This window comes from Bos taurus, chromosome 3, assembly GCF_002263795.3.
Source record: "Bos taurus isolate L1 Dominette 01449 registration number 42190680 breed Hereford chromosome 3, ARS-UCD2.0, whole genome shotgun sequence".
NCBI lineage: Eukaryota > Metazoa > Chordata > Mammalia > Artiodactyla > Bovidae > Bos > Bos taurus.
In genome coordinates, this window is record NC_037330.1 from 117,386,997 (window position 1) to 117,410,235 (window position 23,239).

At 50.8% G+C, this 23,239-nt stretch overlaps 1 protein-coding gene and 1 long non-coding RNA gene across 6 annotated transcripts in view; one reads left to right on the plus strand and one right to left on the minus strand.

Moving 5' to 3' along the window:
* UBE2F (ubiquitin conjugating enzyme E2 F (putative)) overlaps positions 1-12,780 on the plus strand; it is a 45,654-nt gene extending 32,874 nt beyond the window's left edge. For 3 of the 4 annotated variants that reach the window (XM_015467363.3, XM_015467359.3, XM_005205027.5), the window contains 5 exons: positions 4,222-4,292; positions 6,131-6,188; positions 7,470-7,502; positions 10,062-10,124; positions 12,056-12,326. In XM_015467363.3, the coding sequence (XP_015322849.1) occupies positions 4,222-4,292; positions 6,131-6,188; positions 7,470-7,502; positions 10,062-10,124; positions 12,056-12,106 (276 nt within the window). In that variant the 3' untranslated portion in view covers positions 12,107-12,326. Of the gene's footprint in view, positions 1-4,221; positions 4,293-6,130; positions 6,189-7,469; positions 7,503-10,061; positions 10,125-12,055 lie in introns of all 4 variants that reach the window. The other variant, NM_001076443.1, reaches the window with a different exon arrangement.
* LOC101904947 (uncharacterized) lies at positions 12,602-23,153 on the minus strand. Of its 2 annotated transcripts, none has more exons than XR_009494041.1 (3): positions 22,988-23,153; positions 17,869-17,933; positions 12,602-17,173 (listed from the first exon to the last, which is right to left on the minus strand). It is a non-coding gene; the product is annotated as an uncharacterized lncRNA (long non-coding RNA). The 2 variants fall into 2 exon arrangements; XR_009494040.1 differs by having other exon boundaries at positions 12,602-17,176.
* Positions 23,154-23,239: the final 86 nt, after the last annotated feature.

Consider the following 23,239-nt stretch of genomic DNA (forward strand, 5'->3'; position numbering starts at 1 on the left):
CAGTCAAGGTCAGTTTTTAAGATTGTGAATGAAGCTTTTTTAATCAGTTAAGCATCAATAAATCATTATTTTAGAATAAACTTTTTTAAAAAGAAAACACCTATTTGATATCCCCTCACCCCCCGCCCACCCCCCTCAAGCCCTCTGCCCCAGCAGCTAAAATGCAGATATTTCCTTTGGTTCTTTGTCCTTTGATCCCTGAACTTTATGTCACAATCTCCAGCTGCTTCACAGTCTCTCTCAGCCCTAGAAGTTGGCTGAAAGTGGAGTGACATTTAATGAGCTCCTAAAATGTTCTGGGTTCTGGGTCAGGCCTTGTGGGCTGGAGGTGAGAAGTCAGGCGGCCCTGAAGAAGCTCAGCCTCTGGACCCAGAAACGGTGACAAGCCAGGGTGGTGATGCGGTGATGGTGATGCCCCAGAGTGTGGGGACGCGCAGAGCAGGAGGAGGCCTGGGAGCAGATAGCAGCTTGGCTGCGGTCTCACACGCTGGGCCCTCACGCGCTCCCCTGGCGCGTCACCTGAGCTGTGGGAGGAATCCGCGTGCTGAAGCAGGAGACAGGAATGTGGCTTTTCTCTCTTCCTGGAAGTGAGGTTATGTGATAAAACCATATCAAGCAACATGATCGCGAGCAGTCCTAAAGGGGTCAGGAAGGGCGGTCCTGCCACATTTCCAGAAGGAGAGCAGGAGGTACCACCTGAATGCCCACAGGCCCCTCTTCTTTTTAGGGTAATTTATTATACTCCATGGAAAATTGAGGAAAAAATCAATGTGCACAAATAGAATATTAGTCATCTGTTGTCTCTCTCCAGCATCAGAGATGATCATCACTAACTTTCTGATGGATGTTATGCACGATATCTAACCATACATACAAGTGCCATCATGCTACACACAGCTTGGTGGCTTGGCGTTTTTAATATTACAGTATAGTACAATACGGGCTTCCCTGGTGGCTCGGCCGTAAAGCGTCCACTTGCCAATGCAGGAGATGCACGTTCGCTCCTTGGGTAGTGAAGATCCCCTGGAGAAGGTGATGGCAACCCACTCCAGTATTGTTGCCTGGGAAATCCCATGGACAGAGGACCCTGGTGGGCTACAGTCCATGGGGTCCTAGAGTCACAGCAGCAGCAGCATAATACATCATCAGATCATAAGAATGTATGTTCTCTTGTCAGTTAGTATATAATTATATCATCCTTAGTAGGAGCACTTAATTGTGTGATGTATCATGGTTTTAAACTAACCTTTTATGGTTGATCACTGGGTGACCAGTGTTTGATAATATGAGCCAAACTTTTGTATTTTAGGGCTTGTGGACTATATATGGTCTCTGTCATATATTCTTTTTTTTTTTTTTAAAAAAAACACCCTTTAAAAATATAAAGGCTGTACTTAGGTCATAAACCACTTGAAATCAAGCTCGGGCTTATTTGGTCCATGGGTTGTAGTTTGCTGACCCCTGGAATAAGCAGTGCTGTGACGCAGGTCCTGGACAGCAGCACACGCATGCCTGCTGCTGCTGCCTTTGGATAAATTCTTAGAAGTGCGATTACAGGTATTGAGTTGTTGATGCTGATTTTAAGGCTTTTTAATCAATATGATTCAGTTACCTTCCAGAGAATTTCCATTTGGCATCTCCACCATCAGTGTGTGAAAATTGTTTTTCCTAAACCTTGACCAACATGGGATGTTTTCATTATTTTTTTTTCTTTTTGCTCTTTTGGAAAGAAATAAATAATGTCTAAATGTTATTTGCATTTTCATTTCTTAAATAGGATGCTAATTTTTTTCCCTACTTATTAACTGTTTATGTCTTTTATGGGCTATTATTATATGCTTAGCCCCCCCCTTTTTTTTCTGTTGTGTTTGTTTTTCTTATTGTAAGCATTCCTATATAGATATTATATGAAACTTTTTTTTAGTTTACTTAGCTGTGTCATAAACATTTTTGTGTTTTCATTTGTCTTTTTGTTGTTGTTCTATAAAAGCTTGTGGTTTTTTGTTTTAAGGTATAGCCAAATCTACTTTTCCTTCTTGAATTTTTCATGTTGTGGAATGCTTGTAACAGGCCTTCGGACCCCGAGGTAGCTCATCTGTTTGTTCTAGTGCTCTTAGAGGTCTGTGTTGTTTATGTTATGTGAAGCTCTCAGCGAGCATCTGACTGTACTTTTCTGAATAGTTAACCCTTGAAGCGCCCGTGTCCCCATTGATTTGCAGTTGGCCTTTGTCATGTACACACCCTGAGCTGTGTGACAGGATGGCTAGTGATGCCAGCCCCTGAGGTAGGAGCTGGAGCTGAGTGCATCTTGTTAGTCTGGTTTTGGAGGTGGTAGGGGTCTGTGAGAGTAGTTAACAGACTATTGAAAAGTGAAAAAGTGTGAAAAGTGTGTGTCAAAATCAGGTCCCCAATTGTGGTGCAGAGGTCTGCTGTCTCTCTGGGGCACTGCTGTCTCTCTGGGGCACTGCTGTAGAGAGGGCCATCGACAGCCTCCAGCTGTGGGAGGGGTGAGGGGTGAGGGCAGGTGTGGCCCCACACTTGGAGCTGCAGGGACACCAGGCAGGTGGCAGTGTGTCGGGGCTTCAGAGCAGGGAGGGGGCCTTCAGTCCCTCAGACACTGAGTCAGTGATGCAGTCTGCCCTGCAGGTACTGTGTTCAGTAGATTTATCACATGCGCAGTGCCAGCAGGGCTGACCTTCCTCTTGAGCCTGAAGGCCTTGCTGAGAGTGCAGGCTCTGCTAGTATTTGTTCTGTCAAATGCATTCCTATTTACCTGCAGAAGAGCAAGTTAGAGAATATTCAGATTGATTTCAGCTCCCACTGATCCTAAATTTTGTAATCCTCACATACCCACCTCTACTTGGTTGGACTAATCATTCAGGGGAATCTGTTGACGTCATGTGGCTTTGAAATCAGGAAGAAAATTTAATGATGGTATGAAAAAAAGTGTTTAAAAATGTTTGTTTTATACGGATTCAAAAGGTGACAATATTAGAGTACTAGAAAAAATACAGAAGATTTGGATGGTGACATATTCTCTAGATTTGGTCTCAGAGATAAAAATTACAAAGATTTTGTATCTGTGAGATGACCTGTCTGGTGAGATTCTGAGAGACAACTGTCATGCTCCTCAAACCAAGGTGACCTTGCAGTGGACTGGGCCTGGGGAAGGGGCTACCCACTGGAGTCAGGGGTGGGCGTGCGACCTCCCTGGAGGCGAGGGCGCTTGGCACTGGCTCCGCAGCAGCGCTCTGGCCAGAACCCCCTGCCCAGTTCCTGGTCTTATCCCAGTGAAGTATTTCATTCCGGTGTGAGTGAAGATAGCATTGATTTAGCGGTTTTGTAGTAGAAGTGGGAAGAACCTAAGCTTCTGGGCTTGCTAAATGCTAGTGTTTGTGCCATGGAATGCATGGACGCCCAAAGGCATCGGAGACAAGAATAAATGTGGAAAATGTACAGCACGTCTCCCTACTTCTAGAAAGAAAAACGACTGTGCACCACACACACCTGTGTGCATGGCCTCAAAAAGAGGCTCCAGAATACGCATCAGATATTAATAGAAATTATTCCAGGTAGAGTGCTATATCTCTGTCTACACACATATTAGTATCTTTCCTTTTTGTTTTTGCTATTTTTTTTAGATGAGTGTGATCGGTTTTAAAATAGAGTAAGATTAAAAGAACGTTACCCAAACACGCTCCATGCTAAGTGATGTTGATGTGTCTTATTCCCACGTGATCCTTTTCGTTCTCTCTCCCTAAGTATTAGTGGACAAGGACTTGCATCTAGACATGGAAAATGACAGTAGTGTCTTCAGAAACACCCACAGAGGGTGCCAGCGCTGCTGTGGGGAGCAGAGCTTCAGCCGCTCAGCCACGAAGTGCGAAGGAGTCTAGGGGCTCCTGGTTCACAGCAGGGTCTGGGGGTACAGAGCTCCTTCCCCAGGCCTCTGCGGCTGCTCCCTGACAGCCGGAGCCTAGGGAGGGGCAGGGGGCAGGAGCCTGGCGGCCAGCACCATCTGCTGTCAGCCCCAGGGTGCGGAGGGGTCCTGTGCAGGGACAGCAGCCGCCCCCAGCGAGACCAGCACTGCATGCAGTGTGCAGACACTGCTATAGGGTCTGGGGCCGCTGCCTGATGATCCGGGAGTGCGCGGTAAAACGGCGCTGGATGGGGGACACAGAAGGTCTGGAGCGCCTGTGATCTCTTCCTTCTGTGTTGCAGCCTCCCAAAGTGAAATGCTTGACCAGGATCTGGCACCCCAACATCACCGAGACTGGTGAGATATGTCTCAGGTGAGTTCTGTCCGCTTCCATCTCCTGTGCTCTGAGTGCTGCCTGAAGCTGGGCTTCCCAGGGGTCACCTCCCCCGAGAGGACACTCTGAGGCTGGGCTTCCCACCCGTTACTTCCCCTGAGAGGACACTCTGAGGCTGGGCCTGGAGTTGGGAGGCCTTGGAGCGGTCTCTCGGCTCCCCCATCCCAGCCTGGCCTCTGCAATCCACCTAGGACGGCCCCTCTAAGGACCTTTACCCCATCCCCTCTTATTTTAATGAGGCACACTCCTGCCACGTGGCTGATTTTAGATAAAAGGGGAAACTATGATTAATGGAATTCACAGTGGGAGGATAATGCGGATGGCAGGCTTCAGAAGACCGCCCACTTACATTTAAGTGTCCTTTCTTGTGGTTTTTCTTTTCTACTGTTTTTGGCTGCATGCACGTGGCTTATGGGATCTTAGTTCCCTGGCCAGGATCAGTCCCAGGCCCTGGCAGTGAAAGTGCGGAGTCCTAACCACTGGACTGCCAGGCAGTTCCCTCAGCATCCTCTTTACCAAAACGATGTGCGCAGGAGCGCGTGCCTGGAGCCTTTTATCCGTGGTGCCCGGGGCCCTGCCCTTCCAGGGGCAGATGGCTGGGAACCAGCCATTTCCTGCTTCTAGAGCTTGCTGGTCACTAATGTAGAGAACCAGAGAGGTTGTGTAGGGTGGGGGTGGAGGTGGTTTTCAAGTCAGTTTAGCCTGTGGGCTGTGTCTTGTCTTGTGTCCCGCACATTCTCTGGCAGGGCAGTGAGGTCAGCTTGCAAGGCTCTGGTGCTGGCGTCCTCGCCCAACCCTGGTGGCCGTGTGACCCGGGGAGCCCGGCTGCTCCATGTGGGGCATGTCTCCAGCGTGCTGTGTGCTCCCTTGCTGTGATCTCATCCTCAGGCCCTGCCTCTGGGTCCTGTCCTCCCACCCTCTTCTCCCTGCAGAGAATGCCAGCACCTATGAAAGGCCATGTGCAAACTAACCGCCCTCCCTGCAGGCATGAGGATACCCACTTTCACATCCACTTTGGCTTTTGATAGTGAAAAATACATTTTATAAGAGTGTATTTTTTTTAAAAGGCATCTTCCCTTTTAACTATCTGCCCTTTAAGTGTTGAAACTTTAGAAATCTGTGATCTTCAGTTTCGGATCCTAAGTGTCTTGTCTCCCCTCCTCCAGTCAGAGTGGGTCCAGAGAGGGTGTTTCTCTGGTCACTTCTGCCATCTTCTGAGAAATCAGATTATTAACAAAATATAATAGGAATTTAACAGATGGTCGCCTGCTGCAAAACCTAGAAACCATAGTTAATAGATTTAGCCACGTTAAAATTAAAAACACACAATTTGAAAGAGAAAGTATCAGCAGGATTGCACCCCTTGTATGTAAACAGTCCTTTCAATTGATAGGAAAAAGATGGGGCCCCCCCCTCCACTGGAAAAATGAGCTTTGGCTCCAAGTAGGGGATTCACAGGAGGAGGCACACTGTGGGCAGAACACGTCTGGGGCTGCTTGGTCTCCATGGCGATGGGAGACGAGCACGTGGAAGCAAGGGGAGGCTGCTCGCCACTTCTCAGGCTGGCAGACAGCAGAGCGTGCGTGTGCGTGTGCGTATACGCGTGCATGTGTGCACAGGCTCCTGTCCACTGGAAGGCATGTGGATCTGTACACCTTTGCCTGGTCCTTCAGCCATAAGGAGACTGCAAACCACAGAGAAAAGAAGGGCCCGGCAGACAGGAGCCGCTCGGTGCCGCTGCGCCCAGCTGCGCACCTGCGGCTGGTGGGCCTGTTGGCCGCTCCTCACTCACCACTCCGCTTTTCTGTCTGTTTCAGCTTACTGAGAGAACACTCGATCGACGGCACCGGCTGGGCCCCCACAAGGACGCTGAAGGTGAAGTGTGGGCCTCTGCCTGGGGCCTCCCCGTCTGGGAGGAGTCTCCCGGGAGGACAGCAGTGTGCACACTGTCCCATCCACACGGCTGGCCACCCTCCCCGTTCCTGCTGCCCTCAGCGCCTGCCAGCCCTCCTGGGGCTCCACCACCCCCGTTCCCTGAGCGGGTTGAAGGGGCATCAGGTCCTCTCTGCCCTTTGCCATGGGCGCTGCAATGCTTTGCTGTCCCTGCTTGTCCCGCTGTTCCCCAGGCTTGCACAGTGGTCTCCCCTAACTCAATGCAGGCTTGCCGGCAGTGGGTGGGGACAGAGGAGGGGGAGGCTGGGGGTCCCGTATCTGCTCTGAGTCACCTCGGCCAGAGGAGGGGTGGCGGACGTGGCCAGGTGTGCTGGAGGGGGCGCCTCTCTGGGGCGGGGGGTGATCGGGGAGCCACAGGGACTCAGGAACCGGCCCCAGGTGTTTTGCCAGCGAGGCTCGAGTGGGCTTCGGGGGGTGTGTCCTGGGCGCCCATGTGGCACCATGGGCTGTGCATTGTCTCTGGGCTCTCATGCTGCTGCCCCCGGGCCCCTTGACTGTCTTCACTGACCCTTATCAGAAGCATCCCGGCTTTTGGCCAGTGTTCAGTGAGTGGCAAGCAGCCCCTGACTTCCTCCATCTTTGAGTAGTGAAGTGGCTCCACGGTGTCGTGCCCCTGCCTGTCTGCCGTGGGGTCTGTCCTGCCCAGAGGAGCACTCGCCTCAGACTGGGTCTGGGGGCAGTGGTGTTCCCAGCCTTCGCTTCAGCGCAGAGATGTGGCCTTCTGAGCAAGGCCGTTTTCGTGGTGACCATCCCCCTCCTCTTAACCTGAAGGGCCGCAGGCAGCACATCGGCCCATCTGAGGCTCTGGGCTGCCTGGCATAGTGCACATGCTATCTCCCTGCCTCTGTCTCCCATAACATTTTCACACATGGCACCTTGGCTCAGTCAGGTATGGACAATAAACGCCGTCCTCACTGGAACCGCTCACAGGCCTCAGTCTGCGCCGAGGTCACGGAAGCAGGCAGCGGCTGGTCGTGGAGCTGCCGCATCGGCTGCTGTCCCTGGGTGGCGAGGGTGGGCCTGAGGGGACTGGACCGGTGTGCAGGCTCTGCTTCCCTGTGGTTCTTTGCTGATTCACTGTCTAGGGCCTGCCTTTTAAAGCAACTTTGAAAAATTAACCTTCATAATATGCTGACTTAACTGGTTCATCTCTTGGAGACCACTCTCACCTGAAACTTGTTTTTTTCTTTCTTCTCATTTCAGGATGTTGTTTGGGGATTAAACTCTTTGTTTACTGTAAGTATATTGACCAAAATTCCAAATTGTTTTTAATTCCTCTGTCTGCTGGTTTTAAAGATAACATTAAGGATAACACAAGGGAATTACTGAACCCCTCTCTTTGGCACTTTTGTGAGTCGGAAGAACAGTGAGTTAAGAACGGAGGGTGCTTTGGAGTGACCCATGGGGAGGTTGGGGGAACAGGTGGGGAGAGAGCAGAGGGAGGGGAGAGGAGAGCGTCCCCACTGCCTCGGGGGCAGCACAGGCCAGCTCCAGCTCCGTTCCCTGTGGTCTCCTCCATCGGGTTATGCTTCCCTGGGGGCCTGGCCGCCCCACACTCCGCTCTGCTTCACTCCCAGGTGTCCTGGTTTGGATGAAGGAGCATGTAGTCACCAACCTTTAGGCTTTTCACAATTAGTTGTTCCTTTGAGTTTTGACTTTTTGATCATCATTTCAGTTCAGTCTCTCAGTCGTGTCCGACTCTTTGCAACCTCATGGACTGTAGCACACCAGGCTTCCCTGTCCATCACCAACTCCTGGAGCTTGCTCAAACTCATGTCCATCGAGTCAGTGATGCCATCCAACCATCTTATCCTCTGTTGTCCCCTTCTCCTCTTGCCCTTAATCTTTCCCAGCGTCAGGATCTTTTCCAGTGAGTTAGTTCTTCATATCAGGTGGCCAAAGGATTGGAGTTTCAGCTTCAGCATCAGTCCTTCCAATGAATATTCAGGACTGATTTCCTGTAGGATGGACTGGTTGGATCTCCTTACAGTCCACGGGACTCTCAAGAGTCTTCTCCAACACCAGAGTTCAAAAGTATCAACTCTTCAGCACTCAGCTTTCTGTATAGTCCAGTTCTCACATCCATACAGGACTACTGGAAATACAATAGCCTTAACTAGACCGATCTTTGTCGGCAAAGTAATGTCTGCTTTTTAGAACGCTCTCTAGGTTCGTCATAGTTTTCTTCCAAGGAGCAAGCGTCTTTTAATTTCATGGCTGCAGTCACCATCTGCAGTGATTCTGGAACCCCCCCAAAAAAAGTCTGTCACTGTTTCCATTGTTTCCCCATCTATGTGCCATGAAGTGATGGGACTGGATGCCATGTTCTTAGTTTTCTGAATGTTGAGTTTTAAGACAGCCTTTTCACTCTCCTCTTTCACCTTCATCAAGAGGCTCTTTAGTTCTTCTCTTTCTGCCATAAGGGTGGTGTCATCTGCATATCTGAGGTTATTGATGTTTCTCCCAGCAAACTTGATTCCAGCTTGTGCTTCATCTAGCCTGGCATTTCACATGATGTACTCTGCATATAAGTTAAATATATTTGATCATAAAGGAGCTTTAAAAGAAATAAACTTAAAAAAAAAAAAAAAGGTACTTCAAGGACCTGTCCTTGGGCAAGAAAAAGCTGTGCTACTTTGAGTAAAACCTCAGGTCCCTCCAGGATAATGAGCCCGTCCTGGACAGTCCACAGGACAGCCCCCTGCTGCCTTGCCCTGTCATCTTCAGCAAATGAAACACCCAGAGCCTCACCAGAGACTCTTCCACACCTCATACATTCATGTAGGTCAGGTACTAATACACGGTCGAGCAGATGAAGAATTCTGTGTGTTTGGTGTAGTCTCCTGTTACATGTGCTTCATACTTTTGCCTGTTTCTAGGACTTGGAAGCTAATTTCCCAGCTGTAAATGATCATAAAGAGTTACAGATTTTCCTTGCTCTATTTGTGACTATCGGTCACAGCCATATTTATTTCCAAATCAGGAATACAGTCCCCAGATTAAACATTTCTGCTGGGGAGAAATACAGTTTCTTTACAAGGATCCATTGATGGCTTTGGAAAGCAATGACTCATCATAAGGACAAATCTTTCTACCCTGGTCTTTAAGAAGAGGAGTAGATAGTATGAAGATAAGATGTGGCCCCCTGTCTGAGACCTGTGCTTATTCTTGGTGGAGAAGCGGTAGGTGGAAGGATGGGAGGAGGGGAGCCCTCCCAGGGCTTTTCTGAGGTGGGAAGGTGCTTCCTCCTCAGGCCGGGGAACGCTGACCTAACGGCAGTGTCCTCCGTTCAGTTTGGGTCCAGACGTCATTCCTTCTGGGTTGTGAGGGCAGTGCTTGTGGAGATGAGTTAAAGATGAAGGGGAAGCTCAGGCAAGACCGGAATGATAGCATAGCAGGTACAGTTGTTAATCACAGAATCGAGGAGAAAATGAGTTTCTAAGGAAAAATAGAATTTTCATTTATAAATGCTCATATTGAGAGTGGTTTGTCCTTCCCCAATTATAAGAAATAGCATTAGAAATTAATGTGATTGCTATTTCCTCACCAAACTGTGGAAAGTCATCTGTACACACATTCCACCCTTCTCTCAGTCAACCATGAATCACCATTTTGAAAAAAATGTCTCAAGTTCAATGCTTCTGCATCAAAAGAACTTTATTTCTTGGCAAATTTCTTAACTCTCTGGGTCACTCTAACATTTTCTGGTTAAATTTCTGTTGCCTGTTTCATAAAATGAAGACTGGTAACAGCAGAAAAACAGGTTCTTTCCACTGTTTACTCTTTCCTTTTAAGGATCTGTTGAATTTTGATGATCCACTGAATATTGAAGCTGCGGAACATCATTTGCGAGACAAGGTAAGCTATTCACAGAACATTCTAGGTTGATGTGTTTATCAGTTGTAGCTGACTCTGTGACCCCATGGACTGTAGCCCTCCAGGCTCCTGTCCACGGGATTCTCCAGGAAAGAATACTGTGTGGGTTGCCATTTCCTTCTCCAGGGGATCTTCCCGACCCAGAGATCAAACCCGAATCTCCTGCATTGGCAGACGGATTCTTTACCTGCTGCCACCTGGGAAGCCTAAGAAGAGAATTACTGCCCCTTGAGTAGATAAAGATGAAATTGAGAATGGTGGAACCCAGGGTTGGAGCTTAAAGCATTTATAATTATGTTATAATCAATGTGCGTGGTCTCAGGAAAGTGACCCCAGGTCAGACAGGGGTGTTCCTATAAGGTGTGATTTCCTAGCGGAGTTCAGTGTGAGTGAGTGACGACAGGCAATTCTTGCTTCACCCCGTGACAGTGAGGAATGCAGGCAGAAGGATGGAGGCGGCCTCCAGCCCTCACACCGCAGGCTCTGTCCCGCCTGCCCCAGGACCCATTCGTTCTGCCCACAGCTCCACACGGGAGGGGCTCACCTTGTCCCTCATTTGCTGTGAGGAAGCAGGGCCACCAAGAAGGGAGAAGACCTGCCAGGAGGGGACAGAGCTCGGGACTTCAGCCCGGAGTTCCTGGCCTTCTCAGGCAGCCTCAGAGGAGCGAGGGGGGCTGCAGGGCCTGTTGGGGAGGACTGCTCACCTGGAGGGGCGTGGACACCACCTGTGCTCCCGGGGTCACACTGAGGGCGGGGCTCCCCGTGGGATCGTCACTCCACCCCGAGAGCTTTGGCCCCACGAGCAGATGGTACTGTGGGCTTCCGGGTGCTGTGGACGTGGGCCTTGTGAGTTTTGCTGAAGGCGGCCAGGGCTTCTGTGCAGCCCGTGTTGGCTGTGGGCAGGGGGCTGGTGAGGGGCTCCGTGCGCAGCCCTGGGCCAGCTGGTGGCGGTCACAGCTCTCCCCTTCCTCAGCCCAGAGCCCGCCCCCACCGACCGAGTGAATTCAGTGAGGTTCTGCCCACGCCCTCCCTAGGGGCCCCTGCAGGGGCCTCCCGGTCACCAGTAGAGGGCGCACGTCAGGCCCTGGGCTGTGTGTGTTCCTGGCTGCGGGTGAAGGGCGGCACCCTGTGGGCAGCAGTGCGGGGAGGAGGGGGGCTGGGAACCCACCTTCAGCTCACACGCTGCCCCAACAAACGCGGACAGGCCTTCTGAGGTGGACGAGCTCCAAGTACTCTTGTGGCTCAGACAGTCCCGGGGCCCTTCCCAGTCCTGCAAGGCCAAGGAATTCTGATCCTAACCTTGGAGAGGAAACACCGAGGGACACACTTGGGGCATTGGCTCAGATGGGAGGTGGCTTTCCTGCTCGTGCTGGCCTGGGAGGGGCATGCGTCCATACGGCCTTTTTACACCTGAGGATCAGTCAGGTCCCAGGCAGCTTTTGCTTGTTGCCCAAGGAGGCGGCTCTGTTCAAGCCCCCCTTTCCTCTTGGGCAGGGTGGGCACCTTGATGGCCTGCTGCACCTGGGTCGTAGGTAGCAGGATCCCGGGAAGACGGATCTGGACACAGAACCTTTCCGAGAGCAGCAGCCGGGACCCGTTTGCAGTCCAGAGCACTGGCCTGACCAACGTGGGGACCTTGACCGCACTGGGCATTTCTCCCATCTGCAGAATTAAGGGTCTTCTGTTCCCTTATGCCCAGAGTGTGTTGGCATCCCCACCCCGGCACCCCGAGTGGCAGGGAGGCAGCACTCTGCCCGTGGGTCTCTGCGCACCCTGCCCCTTGGCTACTGGGGATGAGGCTGGGCCTTCCACACACTCCCCAGAGTTCACGGGGGCCCTTGGCTCGGGGGAGCCTCAGTTGTTCCCAGAGAGTCGCTCCCCCATGACTCATGGCCCTGATCCCCGCCCCGCAGGAGGACTTCCGGAATAAAGTGGAGGACTACATTAAGCGCTACGCCAGATGATACGGGGAGAGGACTGCAGGGCCGCGGACTGTGCGTGAAAAGATGGGCTCCACCCGCAACCAGAGGAGCCTCTCCCCGATCCTCGGCTCCCCTCAGTCCCGCCGGCTCGTCCGGGTCCTGTGACCGTGTTGTCCTGAGGAAGAACCTCTTTACGACCGCCCATTGTAGCCGGAGAGTTCCACATAAATACAGCCAGAAAATGTGTCTGGGGTTCTAAAGAGTTGTCTGCTTCCCTTAACATGTTTACTTTTTTGAAACTGTACTGTATAGGCTGTTGATGAGAATGAACTCAGCGTCGAGGCTAGAGCTGCTTCTCCCCTCCCCCGTCAGTCCCGCGCAGGTGATGCTGACGCTCAGTGTAGCCCGCAGATTGGCCGTCAGAAACCCGCTACAAACAGACTGTGATTGGTGCGAAGTCTCTTAGCTCCTCCCACGAATGTCGGCCCTGCCTAGGTGTCGTGAAGCTTCCCAGAATGCAGAGTCATTCACTGTAGATCTCTTAACTGAAATGCGTATTTTATTTAATGTAAGTATATTTTGGAACAGATTTGTAATTTGTACAATTTAATGCTTTAATTATTTTTTTCTATTCTCATTTAGTTTGTATTTTCATTGTATAGAGCAGACAGATGTTGGGTCAAGCAACTATGGAGAAATACAAAGAAAATATGAAAGGCACAGTATTCATTGTGTCCAAATATGCCAAGAATCTTGGTTTTAAAAAATCAGCCCGTTTCCAGGTCCAGATGGGGCAAAGAAGCTTCGGGAGCCCTTGCAGCTAGATCTGGAAGATTTAAAAGAAAAGCAAGGTCGTGTGCTGCCTGGAGGACCCTGGCTGCAGCCCAGCCCGCCTGGGGGCTTGGTGCTCCTGTGTGGTGACACGCCTGCGAGCCAGTGTGCAGGGAGCCTTATGTTCTGGGGCCGGGAGGGAGACCTCAGGCAGCAGCCTGAGGCCCTGACACTGCACCTGTGGCCCTCTGAGGTATTGGCGGGATTTGGGGGTATTCCCGTGCTCCCAGGCCCCTGGGTCTCCGGGACGGTTCTCCTAACCCTTGGCAGGCCAGGAGTCAGAGGTGGCACACCTTAGAGTAAGAACAGGGAAAAGAGGTGAGTGGGTTTACTCTGGCCTTAGACTTCGGAACAGCTGGAATCAAATAGTCCTCTGCTGCCTGCCTGACACGCTCAAGTTTAACTGACAGCTTCCTCAGGCCTCTGGACTGCCCCGTCTGCCATGTGCACGGTCTGGTTGGTTTCTCTTAGTTGATAGCATTGTCTCTGATTATGAGATCAGTCTGTCCAGAAAGGAATTGGGGCCACACTTCCCACTGGTCATTAGGAACCCTGCCCATTAGACAGGAGGGTGACCCAGCTGCTAGGCCGCTGTGTCTGGTGCATGGAGCAGAGGGTGGGGGGGTTGGCATTTCTGACCAGGCCTGTCAGGACAAGCATCCTGGGAGAGGGACCCCAGTCACATACTTCTAACTGGAACCCATTGTCAAAGTATCACGGGAACTCCCCCACAGACCACAGAACTCCCCTCTGCTAGGTGGGTCAGGAGAGCAGTAGCCGGCAGTCCACATGCCCTAGGGCACACTGCTCCCTGCCAGCTCCTGCCCAACCCCCTAGGTCACACCCCATAGCTGTCCAGGCAGCCCGCCCAATAGTGCAGATGGAGGTAGAAGAAATGAAACATGGGTAATGCAGGGCAAAGACTGCTTGCTGGACAGAGTGAAAGGGATAAAGCTCCCTGTCGGTTCTGACCTCACACACAGGTCTCTGCTCATCAGGAGTCAAGCAGTTCAAAAGTGACACTCCCACATTCTGGATCATACCTTTCTGTCCGGTGGCCCTCCCTCAGAGGCATCCTGCCCCCAACCCCACCCCATCTTGTTAAGGAGCTCACCCAGCTTGGCCCATGGCCCGTGGTGCTGTCTTGGGTGCCTGCCCAGCGGGCCCCGCAGCAGCTTTTGGTGCCTGTGGGACACTGACCTCTGGGACTTTGGCTTCTTAGGGTCTTTTCGCACTCTTAAGCCACAGTAACATTTCTGCCCGTGGTGCCTGTGCCTGCCAACCCAGGACAGTTGGTGATGTCTGATCTGCCAGGGGTGGGGCTGCTGGGCCTCTGGGTACCCCAACGGCCCTGGAGCCAGCTGGGGTGGTGCTGTGTCCCCATGCCACTGCTGCTTAGAATCGCACGCATCAGCTGTGTGGTTTTCAGGCACACTACGTGGAGATGGCTCCAGGGTACCCCTGGCAGGAGGAGAAGCTCACATCTCCCCTCTTCCCTTCCCTCGGACAGACCGCCTGCATGCTGCCTCTGGGAGGAGCCAGGGCCAGCGTTACTCAGGTGCTGAGCACTGACCTCCTGGCCGTGTCTCTCCCTGCAGCCCGGGACGTCGGGTCCTGGTGTGCTTTTCAGCTGCTGTGTCTGTGTTGCCCAATGCCAGCCTCAGGGAGCAGGATCTTGGGTAACTTCACGAGATGCCCTGCTTTACCTGCCCTTCTCTCTAAGCCCTGAAAGCCCCAGAGGCCTGCCTGTCTGACCTCTGGCACTCAGACTAAGCTGGGTGGTGCACATGCGGGAGAAGTCTGCAGTACGAGATTTGTGGGAAGACTCTGTGCTATTCAGACTATTTGCAGTAGCTAACACTTTGAATGTCGTCTTTGAAAGGAACGCGTCCCTTCATATTTGCCAGTCTCAGTGTTCCATGCATATTTTCCTCTGCCCTTGTTCCATTCCTGGGGACTCACAGGAAGATGTCACGGTTCCAGGAGGGAGCAAGCCTTCCCTACGGTGTGGCCGCAGCCAGGCCAGTCTCAGCAGAGTCCCAAGTCTGCTCTCAGGACATCTGGTGGCAGAGGCACCAGAAACAGATTGAACCGACTTGCTGGACTCTGAAGCTTAGCAAAATTCTCTCAGAGGCCAAACTCCCAGGTGGCGGTGACCACCATGATGTGTCACGTGTCTTCAGGGGACAAGCCTGGGCTGCTCTGTTACCCCACCCTTCTTTCTTTCTTGAACTGCTGTGGGAAAAAAATTCCGGTTGCCATGGGATCTTTTGCTGGGATGATCAAGTCAAGCAGAACTTTTTCCATATAAGAAGTCCAACAAGGCGTTAACTGCAGCTTTAACAAGATCCTTTCACGGCTGGTACAGTCTGTTCCAGGGTCATTTCACTTCCATCCACTTAAAAATGTTTAATCTTGGAAAGTCAGGTTTGCTACAAGTTCATAAAGTGTGTGTAGTAAAATGCTATTGATACATAGTAAAATAATGTTTTCCTTTTCCTTTGCTGAAGAACTTGGGAAATGGGGAAACCAGTCTCACCTCTCCTTCCCTGCTCCTACAGCCCTGCCTCAAACAAATCCAGCAGATTGGAGAGGCCAGTTCAGAGGAATCCACATCTCCTGCTGGAGTTCTCGCTCATGCCCTGGGGTTCCCCAGGTTACCAAAGTGACTTACCGAAAGAATCATGGTTGGGCAAATGTTCTTCAAGAAACCCAGAGATGGAGGCATTTGGGGACCTTGCACTGTTAAGGATATCTGTTTCCTCGTGTCAAGCTGTATAAAGAACTGAATTATCATCTCTTTTTAAAAATCCATCTTAGGGCTTTTTCACTTTGATCACCAGTCACACTGGGCCAGAGTTCTGGTAAATTCACTGGTGTTTTGGTTTTTTGTCTTTTTTAAACTTACGGGCAGTTAAATCATTGGTTTTGCAAGAGTTCCCAGTGCTGGAGGAGAGACTATGGATAGGCCTGTGCTCTGCAGACCAGGCTAGATGGTGGTCGGGGGCCTGGGGAGAGGGTTGGCATCCCCACAGCTCATGGCCCGGGATGCTCACCCCTACATGACCCCGGGGAGGCCCTGCAGTCGTTCCACAGGCCACGCATGGTGCTCGATGGTGAAAGATCATTTTGCTTAAATCATTCGTTATCCGACAGCTCTTTCTGAAATGTATTCCGGGACTTCCTTGGTGCTCCAGTAATGACAACTCCACGCTCCCAGTTCAGGGGGCCTGGGTTAGATCCCTGGTCAGGGAACTAGATCCCACATGCTGCAACTAAAGGTCCTGCACGCCACAATGAAGATCAGAGATCCCACAGACTGCAGCTGGGGCCCAGTGAGCCAAAGAAAAATAGAATTTACTCCAGCGTCAGTAACCCTGTTCATCTGCGTCCTCCCGTCCCCTCACCTGGATGAGGGTGGGTGCCACGAGCTGGGTGCAGCGCTTGGGAGAAACAGCCTTGCTTCCTGCTCCTACACGCTTCAGCCTCAAGAGTCTGAGAAATGACGCCTGTGTCCTGGGTGAGCACAGTGTCACTGCCACGTGTGTGGCGGGACCAGTGACCAGGGTGTGACACAGACCGCAGTCCCCACAGAACAGCAGGCGGGGGCGGGGAGCTGCCACACACCCGCTGAGACCGGAGCAGACACAGGGCAGCGGCCCCACACCCTCCCAACGCGTGGCCACCGGGGCTTCCTACAGCCTTCCCGCGCCTCCAGAGGAGGCACCAGCCTGGCATCCAGAGCCCGAGGCAGCTGGGCCCATCTTTCTGCCTGCTGCTACACCCAGGACCCTGGCTTTCCTGCCCTGGGGAGGCCCGTCCCACCCCCAGCGTCAGCGTCCCTCCTGGGGCTTCCTTCTGGATTCAGTTCAGGTGGTGCCCCTGTGTGGCCGGCCGGTCTCACAGGCTGGTGGACAGTCTTGCAGTGTGCTCACCTCGCCCAGGCTTCCAGAAGCACCAGGGGAGGTCTGCACCTGCCCGTGTGTCTATTTCTGCTTGTCCGGGCATCGGTCAGCTCCTGGAGCACAGGGCCTCATCTTCGCTGCAGGCGTGACTGAGTCAGTTCTTACCACGTGATGATTGACGGTAGGTAGGTGCAGCGGGAGCTTGAGAGCATGAGTCCGCCAGAGGCAAGCCTGCTCAGGACAGGCCCCTGCCTGGGGGCGGGAAATGCCGGCCAGCCCAGGCCACCCGGGCCAACAGACCCCCACCCTTCAGTGACAGGTGCTGTGTCTCAACAGTTGGCTCTGCTTGAGTAAATGGGCCTCTGGAAAAATCCTGCTGAGAAAGAAGGAATAATATCCAGCAGACTTGGGATAAACATGGTACTGGGAACCAAGTGTAGGATTTAAAGAAACTTTTCCAGGGGGCAAAAAAATCCACCTGCTTAGGAAAATGCAGTAAATGGCACCTTTGACCCCACATGAAAAAGTCCTAAGGCGGCCTAGCGGTTAAGAATCCACTTGTCACTGCAGGGGACACGGGTTCAATCTCCGATCTGGGAATCATCTACATGCAGCCGAGCAACTCAACCCTTGCCCCACCAATACCAAGCCAGTGATCCAGGGCCCGCAAACCACAGCTACTGAGCCCATGCACCACACCTACTGAGGCTCGCACACCTAGAGCCAGCGCTCCACAAGAGGAGCCACTGCAGTGAGAAGCCTGCACACTGCCACAGAGCAGCGTCCGCTCACTCAGCTAGAGCAAGCCCACGTGCAGCAGTGAAGACCCAGTGCAGGCAAAAAGTAATAGTAAATGCACAACAGCACAGGGCAGGCCGATGTGGGGAAATGGATCAATGATCAGTGATGTGGAGGCAGACTTGGTTAACTCTCCAGGAAAGGACAACAAAGAGACAAAAGTCATCTGTAGAGAGGACAACATGGCAGAGGGGACTCGTCCGTGTGGCTAAGATGGATTGACCTCTCTGTGCCAGGAACAGGAACAAAGGTCAAAAATACATTCCTTACCATAAATCAGTGTCTCAGTCATTAGGGAGATGCAAATCAGGGCCACTTCACACCCATGAGGACAGCTAAAATAAAATTTAAAAAACAGACATCAGATGTTGCTGGGGATGTTGAGAAATCGGAATCTTCATACACTGCTGATGAGAATGGCAAATGGGGCAGCTCCTTTTAAAAACATTCTGGAAGTTATTCAGTTTAAATATACAGGAACCACACTGACTTCCCTGGTGGCCCAGTGGTGAAGAATGTGCCTGTCAATGCAGGGGTCTCAGGTTCGATCCCAGGTTGGGGAACTAAGATCCCACATGCCAAGGGGCAACACAACCTGTAAGGCAACTGCTGAGCCTGCAGGCTGCAGAGCTTGAGCACAGCAACTAGAGGAAGCCCGTGCACCGCAACCATTTATCACAGTCAAAACTGGACACAGTGCAGATGCCCATCGAGCGATGGATGGGAACACGAAATACGGAATAGCCAGGCAAAGGAACAGTGAACACCAACAAAAAGGAATTACCGATACATGCTACAACATGGGCTGAAACCTTGAAAACAGTACCCAAACTGAAAGAAGCTAGACACAAAAGGCCACATGCTTTATGATTCCATTTATATAAAATACTGAGACAGGGCAAATCTATAGAGACAGAAAGTAGCTGGTTGTTGCTAGGGCTGTGGGGAAGAGGAAGTGGAGATTGACTGCTAATAAGTGCAGTGTTTCTTGTCGGGGGTGATGAAAATGTGCTGGGATTAGATGTACTTAGTTGCAGAACCTATGAATACCATACACTTTAAAAGGTTAATTTTTATGGTATATGGATCATATCTGTTTTTAAACATTATGAAGAAATGAAGGTGTAATACTGGAAAATGTTCACATTATCCACAGGAAGACAAGCAAAGAGAAAGAGTTGAGAACCAGATGAAACAAATAGAAAATAAATAATGGTAGATTTAAGATTTATTACCATTTAATAATTATATGTAAATGGTCTAATTCACTAAAAGGCAAAGATTTGCAGGGTGGATTACTATGGTTTAGGGAGATGTTACCATTGTGGAAAACTGAGTAAAGGACTTTGTATCATTTTTACAACTGCATGTAAACCTATAAGGGTCCCAGTAAGATTTTTACGTAAGCTATATACCCAGCACCCAAGAAGGTAAAATTTACAATGCCTAGTATTCAACACAAAACTTCAAGGTATGCAAGAAGCAAGTAAATAACAGCCATGGTCAGAGGGGAGAAAAAAATCAGTCTATAGAAACAGAGCCTATCAAATATGATAGTATTAATAGATCAGAGCGTTAAAATAACTCAAGATGATAAAGAAAAGACTACTGGTGTTAAGTAGAGATGTGGAAAATATAAGACACAAATTCAGTTTTCGGAAGAAAAACAGACATGATGAAAACTTTACTGGATGGGTTTAACGACAGGTTACATATTGCTGCAGAAAAGATTTATGAACTGGAAGATAGCAATAAAAAAATGAAAAACGGTGGGTGGCGGTATATCTAAGGAGAAAACACTCAGAACTTGGGTGAGCTGTGGGCAAACTTCATGCAGCCCAATAAACTTGTAATTGGAGTTCCCAAAGGAGCAGGGGAGAGAGAAAATTATTTGAAGATTTAATTACTAAAAGATTTCCAAATTGATAAATGCGCCAAGCCCACGGATACCAGGTCAACAACTTCAAAGCACAAGAACATGAGGAAAACATCAAATCACATTCTACATTGCTTAAAATCAGTACCACAGCAAAATAGTAAAAGCAGTCAAGAAATAAAGACACATATTGTATAAAGGAACATAGAAAAGGGTGGTTGCACATTTCCCGTTGGAAAAAATGTGAGCAAGGAAACAGTGGAGGAAAAAAAAAAAAAAAACTTTATTGAAAGAAAAATCTCAAGCAAGAATTCTGTATCTGGGGAAGGTATCAAAGCTGAAGGCAAAATAAAGGTGTTTCTCATACATACAGAAGCTGAAAGTCATGCCAGCAGATGAACACTGCAAGGAACTTTGAACAGAGTCCTCAGACATGGTATCAAGTGGGAATATGGAACCACATCAGGGTTTCTCAACCTCAACACTAAGCTGACACTTAGGCCAGATGTGGCTCCCAGGTGGACTGTCCAGTGCATTGTAGGGTGGTTAACGCATATATGGCCTTACGAGTTATTAACAGGTCCCAGAAGCACCGACCACAGTGATGGGGGACAGCTAACGTTTTAGACATTGTTAAATGTCCCCTAGAGGGAAAATACAGAGAAGGCAATGGCACCCCACTCCAGTACTCCTGCCTGGAAAATCCCATGGACAGAGGAGCCTGGTAGGCTGCAGTCCATGGAGTCGCTAAGAGTCGGACACGACTGAGCGACTTCACTTTCACTTTTCATTTTCATGCATTGGAGAGGGAAATGGCAACCCATTCCAGGGTTCTTGCTTGGAGAATCCCAGGGATGGCGGAGCCTGGTGGGCTGCCTTCTATGGGGTCGCACAGAGTTGGACACAACTGACGCGACTTAGCAGCAGCAGCAGCAGGAAAGAAAAAATCACTCCTGGTTGAGAATCACCTTTCATATTTTGCATCTCTGTTTTTGACCAATGATCTGACAGAATTCCTCTGCTTGGGCATTTAACACATTAATTCACTCTTTATGCCTGTTCTATTCAGCCTATTTATTGATTTTTTTCAAAAACTGACTTTATTTTTCAGAGCAGTTTTAAAGGTTCCCAGAGAAATTGAGCGGAACAGAGTTCCCCTATCACCCTGTTCCCTACACATCTACCTCCTCTACTACTGACGTCACACAGATATAAGACATTTGTTAACAACCGCTGAACCTACACGGACACATCATTGTCATCCATAGTCCCTAGTTGACACTGGGGTCCACTCTTGCTGTCTGACATTATATGAGTTTCCACAAACGTATAATGACAGGCATCTATTGCTATAGTATCATTTACAGTGGTTTTCCTGCTCTAAACATTCTCTGTGGTCTGCCTGTTCATGCTTGTCTGACTCCCTATCCCTGGCAACTCTACTGAGTGTTTTTTTTCACACTTTGTTTTTTAAAATTTTTATTTATTTCTGTGAGTGTGTCAGGTCTTAGCTGTGGTCCGAGATCGTGTTGCCGCACGCAGGATCTCCTGTTGTGGCGCGCAGGCTCAGCAGTTGCGGAGCTCGGCCTTAGTGGCTCCACTGCATGTGGGATCTTAGTTTCCCCACCAGCGATCAAACTCACATCCCCTGCATTGCAAGGCGGATTCTTAACCACTGGACCATCAAGGAAGTCCCCCCTATTGAGTTTCTAAATCTCAATTATTATAGCTTTCATCCAGTTGTTTTTTTTAACTGTTGCTTGTTCTTATGACTACCTTTTTAAAGAAATAAGATGTTTCCTTAACTCCTTGAAGGGGACAAAAGAGGATGAGATGGTTGGATGGCATCACCGACTTGATGGACATGAGTTTGAGTAAGTTCTGGGAGTTGGTGATGGACATTGGAAGCTTGGCATGCTGCAGTCCATAGGGTCGCAAAGAGTTGGACATGACTGAGTGATTGAACTAACTGAACTGACCCCTTGTAGACCTTTCCTCTCTGAGGACTTACTCTGCTTTATGACTTTTTCCCCTTAGGTGTGAGCTGTTTGCTGCATTTACTATTTCACTGCCATGGGGATGGCATTTCCTCAACTATTTGATCTTTACTGGACACTGATTTCATAATTACCCTCTGCAGGCATCTGCTGCGTGTGTGACCAGCCCACTTGGAATCATGTGGCTCTACCGCTTTTAGGAAGAGTGGAGTCGAGGCCATGGTCCTGAGTGTGGGGCACTCTCGACTCTAGACTCCACCACTACCTTCGATGTATCCATCCAGAACCACAAACCTCTAACTGCTGCCTAACTAGTCCAAGGAGGGCTGGATCAGTCCCCTTGTGGGTAGTTCCTGGCCCATCCAGCTCCCACCCTGACAGCATTCCATACAGAGAATGAAGCCTGCCCCCCACCTGTCAACTTCCCCACCCACCTCTGCTCTTAACCTCCTAACTGCTCACTGCCTCCAGGACTTTTTACCTCTTCTTCATCTTCAGCCTCCTTGTTAGCTGCCTTCTTGAAGCCCCGTCATCCTGTGCCCCTTCTTACCTCCTTCCTCAACCTTCTAAGAGCTGACTACATCCTCCACCTTTTCCTGTCTCCTTGCTTCCTCAGCACTGCACTCTCATCCTCCCCCACTGCTCTCCTGAAATTCCTTTCACAAAACCATGAGTATCTCCTGCGTGTTATATACAGTAGACACTTCAGACTTCCTCTCAACTACGACCTGTGCTCTTGACACTCTTCATTCTGTTTCCTCTTCTTTTCACTGGCCCTGAGCTTCTGTATATCTATTTGCTTCTTAAATTTTCATGTGTCTTTTGCTCCAGACTGCATTTGGCAAGACATGAGCTCGGTTTGCATGCAGGAATGAAAGGAAATAAAGAATCCAGAAAGAGGCTTGCTGAGCTGCAAAAGACAACTTCTGGACCCTAAGAGATAACACTGAGCAAGTCTACAAAAAATCCAACTAAAATTCAATTTCTTGGCAAAGCACCCCTGCGTTCAAATACTGGCCCCATTCTTCCCCGTGTGAAGGTGGGCAAGATGCTGGCCTTTCCTCTAACTGAACGTCCTCGCGTGTAAGGTGGAGCTGCCAGGTACCTACTGGATAAAGGTGATGCCAAGACGAAACTAGTGAATACACGAAAGGCGCTTGGAACACCGCCTGGCACACGCTCGGCGCTCAAACTCAGAAACTGTTAACTTGCCAAAAGAGCAAGAGAAGGTGGGCGGCTCATTAGCATTCAGGAATCTGCATCCTCGCCCTCTCACCGCTTTCGCAACCGACTCGCGTTACGGTCGGCGGCGGTCGGCGGGATGCACGAACGCTAGACACTCCCATCCAACAGGTCGTGCTCCGCCGGTCGGGGCGCCTTCCCGTCCGGGTACCGGCGCTACTCCTCCCCTCGCTCCCGCGTGCCCGGCGGCGCTCCCGCTCCCTAGGCCCGCCAGATCCCCTGCCCCGCGCCCCGCGCGGTGTTCCTCCGGTCTCTCCTAGCCCCTCAGACCCACCCTCGCGAGACGAGCCCTAAGTCACCCGCGCAGAGGGTCGGGTCACGGCGGAGGCGCAGGGTGCGGCCTACCGGCCTCGGCTGACCGCGGATCCAGCTCCAGCCGAGCAGACATAGTCAGACCCGCGACCGAAGCCCCGCCGGCCCAGGTCAGGCTCCTCCTCCTTGCGCGCCGCCGCCGTGACCACGCCCCCGGGACGCGCTTGAAGCCCCGCCCCTAGCCCGTCTCCTCAGCGCGCGCGACCGGGGGCCC